Here is a 6304-nt window from a genome sequence, read left to right on the forward strand (position 1 = left end):
ATGGATGGATGTATGGATGAATGATGACACTATGTTTTGGTCATACTTCGTGTCGCAGTATACCTGACACACCTGAGTGCCATTTTATTTGTTTGTTTCCCCTATTGGCTGCGGGGAGACGGTGTGTGTTTGTGTGTGTATGTGTGTGGGGTGTGTGTGTGTGTGTGTGTGTGTGTGTGTGTGTGTGTGTGTGTGTGTGTGCGCGTGTGCGTGTCCGTGTGCATGTGTGTGTGTTAAGGTGCCGTGAAAGCCACGCCTCCCCAGCAGAAGAATAAGAGCTAGGCTATAAGAGGCTCCGTCACCACCGGTCGATACTCACATCCTGAATCCTGGAGCGCACCTGAACAGTCCGCGTTACCCAACAGGCCATCTATGGACAGAGAAGACACTCTCTGTCTGCGTGCACGGCTTTAAATTCCGATTTCTGCTTTCAAAAAAAAAAAAAAGGGTCAACATGGCTGTGGCTGAGGCAGTGCTGCCTGCCATCACTTCGTTCCCCAACATGCAATCGATGGAGGAGAAACAGTCTCAAATTGTCAATGTAAGTAGTGGAATGTCAGCTGTTCGTTTTTTCTTGGTAGTGAGAGATTATTTTGAAGGAAAGAGTGGGAGCAAATTTGGTTGAATATTGGGGGTTTGTTGTGATTCTTTTTCTTTTAAAAGTTTGAAAATTGTAGAAGAAGTTTCATGTCTTATTCTGAAGCAGTGGAAACAGGCTACAGTTTACCACGTAACTGCGTTTGCGTCCACACCATCGCAGTAAAGGTGTCAAGGGTCGCAACTGAGTCAAAATTCGATCTTGTTGTTTTTATCATGATAGGCGTTTGGAGAGGAGAGCATGAGCAAAATTGCTATAAATGTATTTGGAAGCCAAATCTTAAAGAATCACATCAGGGAGCATTTAGGAGCAAAGTCCCCTGTGTTCGTCCGAGAGAAATATTTTGTTATGACACGTCTACTAATTAATCACAATGGCCATGAAGTTTAGACTAGGCCTATATGCCGGTTTTGAAGTTTGGTGGCAAATGGTTAAGATTAAGCTTAATGAATTCATGACCCCTGGAGGTTTGGGCTTATTTTAACTTTTCTCTTTGCTCCTCTCTGTAGCTGTGGAAGGTGGATGAGTGTGAAAGCGGCGCCGCGACAGGTGGCGGAGACATGAACCCGCTCATTGAAGTGGAGTTCAGCATCGTCCAGTCTCCCGCTCTGCCTCCCAGCAGCAAAGACGACGACGAGCTGGGCAAATTCCTGGACCTGGAGTTCATTCTGTCCAACACCATCGGCACCGAGGGTGTCAACAGCGACAACGGTAATAATTCGCCTTCACCGCAGCAGCAGCAGCAGCAGCAGCAGTGCGCTTATTCCCTACCGGAGTCGCCGGAGAGCTGCAGCGGTCACTCGGTGCCAGACGGCGCCGACGCGCCCCCTCCTCACCTCCCCGCGCAGGGTTACCACGGTACCGGGAGCTTCACGGGCTCAAGTCCCGTCCGCAGCCTCATGGCGGAGCTGCTCACGCCGGAGATAAACTACCCGGGGGAGAGTTTACCGGACAGCGCCGGCAAGACGAGAGACGCGCGGGAGTACACCGAGCTGCGAGCCTTGAACCCGGTCGCCCCCGCTCACCTCCAGGTGGCCACATCTCCGTCCTCGCTTGGATACAAAATCAAAACGGAATCCGCGGGGCAGTCTTGCATGCTGGCGGGTGCGGGTGGGGACTTTATGGGACAGATGTACGATCAGAAACACCAGATGCGCCCGGTGCACCCGGCAGCTTTTACGCACCGCCAAACCACCGTCCCCGCTGCACTACCGGGGTTCGATGCGCACTCCATGCAGCACGCTGCGCCTCAGGGACGCACAGACTGCCATGTGGCGCAAATGAACTCTGCTATGAGCTCTCATCATCATCACCACCATCATCCTCCTAATCATCACCATCATCATCATCTCCAAAACCAGTACATGAACGCGCCCTATCCGCCGCAGTACGCGCACCAGGGCGCGCCCCAGTTGCATGGACAGTATAACATGTACAGGGAGCCCGTGCGCGTGCACCAGCAGCATCATCCGTCATCCATGCAGGGGATGATGCTCACTCCGCCCTCGTCGCCGTCGCTGCTGGAGTTTTACGCGCAGGAGGACGGCGGAGGCGTCAAGCAGAAGCGAGGGCGCAGGTCTTGGGCCAGGAAGCGCGCCGCGACGCACAACTGCGAGTTCCCCGGCTGTGGGAAAACCTACACGAAGAGCTCCCACCTCAAAGCCCACATGAGAACACACACAGGTAAGCTTGGAAAACGCTGATGCAGATGCCATATTATTTATATTGGTGACGTCATTGTTTGATGACTTCATTTTCACCGTTTACGCACAGCATCCTCTAATGACATTCCCTCGCTTCTCTTTCCTCTAGGTGAAAAGCCCTACCACTGCAACTGGGAAGGATGCGGCTGGAAATTCGCCAGGTCCGACGAGCTGACGCGTCACTTCCGCAAGCACACTGGACACCGGCCCTTCCAGTGCCACCTGTGTGAACGCGCATTCTCCCGCTCCGACCACCTGGCTCTTCACATGAAGAGGCACATGTAGGGATCAATGGACTCGGATACTTGGACACTATCATGGGATCATGCCATCATTCAATGACAAATCACTCCAATATTCCTATAACATAACATTCCTATATGGACTTATGTTTATAGTGAAGTCACACTCAGTGTACAACTATTGAACATAGCCAAGATAGTAGCCTATGCAAATTTGTATGGAAGGGCAAAATTACAACTAAATGACAGATTTATCTACAGGCTTTTGAATCCCTTGGTGGGACTCCAGGGAATGGGCAACATTTGCTGGTGTTTTTTGTAAATATTTGTGCATATGTGAATCATTTTGGCTAAATTATAGTAGTTCAGTATTTAAGACATGTTCTCGCTCTGTCCTATAAGTTATTGATTGTCAGTAAGTGCCTTGATAGGATGGCGGATTTGTTCTCTCAAAGGAAACACTAACTGTGGGCAGGACCCAGTATTTTTGTACATATGTAAATTATATTTTTATGTTTACATTTTTTCTTATAACTTTGATACTACTCAAATCAGGTCAGGGTTTTTATTGGCAAAAAAAATGTATTCTATTTTCTCCAAGTTGTTAGTGCACACCAATGCTAGAGACAGATTTAAGTGATGTAGGCTACATTTCAAACTTTTTGATTGGATTTTGTGAAGGCTTGCTTGAGAAATGCTCTCAATTCAGGTACTAAAACTCTGCCTTTCAATATTTCATGTCATGTTTAATGCCATTCAAACTTCAGGAAGCCAAGCATCAGGTTTAGGGTCAGTCCACCCTCACTTCAGAATGTTTTCTATACAAAAAAAACACTTATTTCTTTATAAACCGATGTGTAATTTGCTTTTGTTCGAAGGAGGAAAATCCACTTTGTGGTGTTGGTTGAATGTGACCCAGACTCTGCAGTTGGTGGTTGAACAATGCTATTGATGCTTTACTTGAAACAGACTTCTGATCAACCCAGATGTATCATACTACAAGAGTGCAATTGTTTTTGACTGCTTTTCAATTATGCAAATGTTGATTGGTATAACTGTACCAATATGAAGTGCTAAAGGGCTCAAATTATTCTCTGAAAATAAAATGACTTCAAAATATGTCTGTTGTATTGCATATTTTCCGTTCAAGTACATGTACAAGTCTAGATTTGAATTGTTTGCCACTTTATCATTTGGAGAAAGTTAATCAGTTAATAGCTTTTCTTCTGTAGACTAAACATGACTTTATATTACATCATGCATATCAGATACAACCCTTTGTTTGTATTATTGGGTACAAATCATAAAGGGAGAGTAATGGTGACAGTCTAGATATGAGCTGAGGACCCAAAACAATAGATGGGACGTATTTAGTTCAAAAGGCGGCAACCACTATCCTACACAATGGCCAGTAGTTTCCTGCTACTGCATGATAACATCATGTATGACCTTGCAAGACATCCAGTAAACACAGACTAAAGAGATTTAGCCTATGTGCGTTCATCAAAATGAATCTTAACAAACTGAAAACATAAAACAAAGAACTACAAACTTTTTTCTTAAGAGTTGCATGGCCAAACCTCAACTCACAAGGAGAAAGATTTGCTTAATTCTCAAGAAAAGACAATAAAATACAGAGTGCAGGACGACACAACGACTGAGAACCACTGATCTAAGAGTGGTTGCGGTGTAATTCGTTTCATGTTGGTTGCTCATGTGTAGTATAGACATCAGTGATATTCATAGCAGAGATCAGTCGTCTATCCAAATTCCTCTTTTCTTCTTCTGTGAAGTTCTGCTTGCTCCGAATTCCACAATTCCAACATTTTATAGAACACAAGCATCTATAAAGTGTGAGAAGCTGTTTCAATTGCTGCCTGTTTAGATACGAACTTATCTATACAACAAGCTATAAGAACAAGTCAAGTGTCTTGGCTGTTTAGCATTCGAGGATCTAATAAAATATTGATTGCCATAATGCCATTATGACCATTTGTGTGGTGCCTCCAATCAGGTGCCTTCGTCACTCCTCTTATGAAAGGCTGCCCTCTAGTGTCCATTCCTATAATGACATCTGCTGTAGCTGGTAGGCTGTTGTGCTTGCCAATTAGACTGTTGTGCTTGCCAATTAGACACTTGCATATGAGTGTTTTAGTAGTTTAATTCCCTGGTTTAACAGTACTATAATAAATACCAGCCGTATACATCCAGTGGCGGTCAATGACATGGGCAGTAATGTTCTGGGTTTCCTCTGCAGGTCCTGAAACCTCATCCCTATAGGCTCAAAAAGGTCTTCAATAGATTTAGACATATTTGACAATAGACAATTCACTTATAGTGGTCTGTTAGGTGTTTTCTTCTGTTGAGGAACCTGAAGTGCAGGACATGTTTTTGTTGGGCCTCAAGTGGTTTTCATTTTTGTTTTCATTTCATTGGCAAAATTGGCCCTTTAATTTTTTTCTAAAACCCACTGAGCAATTTACATTGCTTAGATGTCTAAAGAGGCTAAAATTAGACTAGGCCTACATACGGTTAAAAGTGAAAGTTTAGTAGACCTCTATGCATCTGGGCTGTATGAAAAAATAAAGTTTTATCTTATATATGTGGACTTCTCTGGTGTATATTTGTGATATTTTCAGAAGTTTATTAAACTGCTGCGATACATAGCCAATAAATCCAATCTATCGCCCATTTCAGAATCTTGTAGATTTTCAGTGTCTTAATCTTTAGCAGGCTGATCATCAGTGTCTGATGCATTCAGATCAGAATAGGAGGGAAGACACACAAGAAAAACAGACTTGACCATGAGAAATATTAGCTCACACAATAGCCTACATGAAATATAGGCCCAAAGAAAAACGTTGAGAATAAATTAATCTCAGAATATGTCTTGTAGAAAGTTAAATATAGGCTGTCATTAGGTTTGTTGGAGGTGACTGTTGGCAGGTAGGTGCTGTGAACTGCTGTGTTGGTGTTATAGAGAGAACTACTGCTGACATCTACTGACATCTACTGGTGGAGAAACTACACCTACAGCTAATTTGGATTATTTTCTAGCTCTACATAATTCAATTGACTCTGTTCTTCTGTTTTCTCTGCAGAATTCCACAACTGTGAAATCACAGGGTTCTTGAGGGCCCGACACACATATTTGGGTCCTGATAGCTCTATAGTCTCTGGCTCTACCTTACAATTACAATCACAGTTATTATTTGTTCTCTTCCTTGCCTCATATTAATTCATGCTGATCTGTCACATAGCCTTGCTAGGCATTAGTATAGGTAGGGCACACCAGATAATACTAGCACTGTCTTTTCACATCATAGACTCAGCTTCCCCTTATATCTGTTAAATTAACAAGACGAACCATCAAACAATGTGATGCTGCACAAATGCCTATGAAGCTCATTTAAGTCTTGTTTGTTGTCTTGATTTCAAGGGAATCCACCCTGAGCCTCGTGCTGCACAAACCACAAACTGTGGGCAAGAATGGAGTGTGGTATGGTATTGGTACAGTTACCAAAAAATAAATAAATAATAGGAAGTACCTTGAATGCAAAAAGTACGTTTATTAATGCTCCATATAAGCGCACAAATGAACAAAAGCGCATAAGTGATCAAGGCTACACATAGGTAAGGCCACTTGCAGGTCATTGGGTTTGTGGTCCAGCATTTATATGGATGGGTCACATTATGCAGCATTATCTAGATCTCCTGTAGGCTATGAGAGTAGGTTTGAGATGTTGGACACATTAGTGCTA

At 43.8% G+C, this 6304-nt stretch overlaps 1 protein-coding gene across 1 annotated transcript; it reads left to right on the top strand.

Moving 5' to 3' along the window:
* The first annotated feature begins 327 nt into the window (after nucleotides 1-327).
* klf17 (Kruppel like factor 17) lies at nucleotides 328-3662 on the top strand. Its single transcript, XM_071905186.2, has 3 exons — nucleotides 328-541; nucleotides 1108-2281; nucleotides 2411-3662. Exons 1-3 carry the CDS (start codon nucleotides 455-457, stop codon nucleotides 2584-2586), a joined length of 1437 nt encoding a protein of 478 aa, XP_071761287.1. The 5' UTR covers nucleotides 328-454; the 3' UTR covers nucleotides 2587-3662.
* Nucleotides 3663-6304: the final 2642 nt, after the last annotated feature.

Source organism: Centroberyx gerrardi, chromosome 13 (assembly GCF_048128805.1).
Source record: "Centroberyx gerrardi isolate f3 chromosome 13, fCenGer3.hap1.cur.20231027, whole genome shotgun sequence".
In the NCBI taxonomy this organism is placed as follows: Eukaryota; Metazoa; Chordata; class Actinopteri; order Beryciformes; family Berycidae; genus Centroberyx; species Centroberyx gerrardi.

Excerpts from the sequence above, each read along its gene's own strand:
- klf17 (XM_071905186.2), top strand. The coding sequence starts at position 455 with ATGGCTGTGGCTGAGGCAGTGCTGCCTGCCATCACTTCGTTCCCCAAC. Across the intron at positions 542-1,107 it reads AACAGTCTCAAATTGTCAAT|CTGTGGAAGGTGGATGAGTG; the intron begins GTAAGTAGTGGA and ends TCCTCTCTGTAG. Across the intron at positions 2,282-2,410 it reads CCACATGAGAACACACACAG|GTGAAAAGCCCTACCACTGC; the intron begins GTAAGCTTGGAA and ends TCTTTCCTCTAG.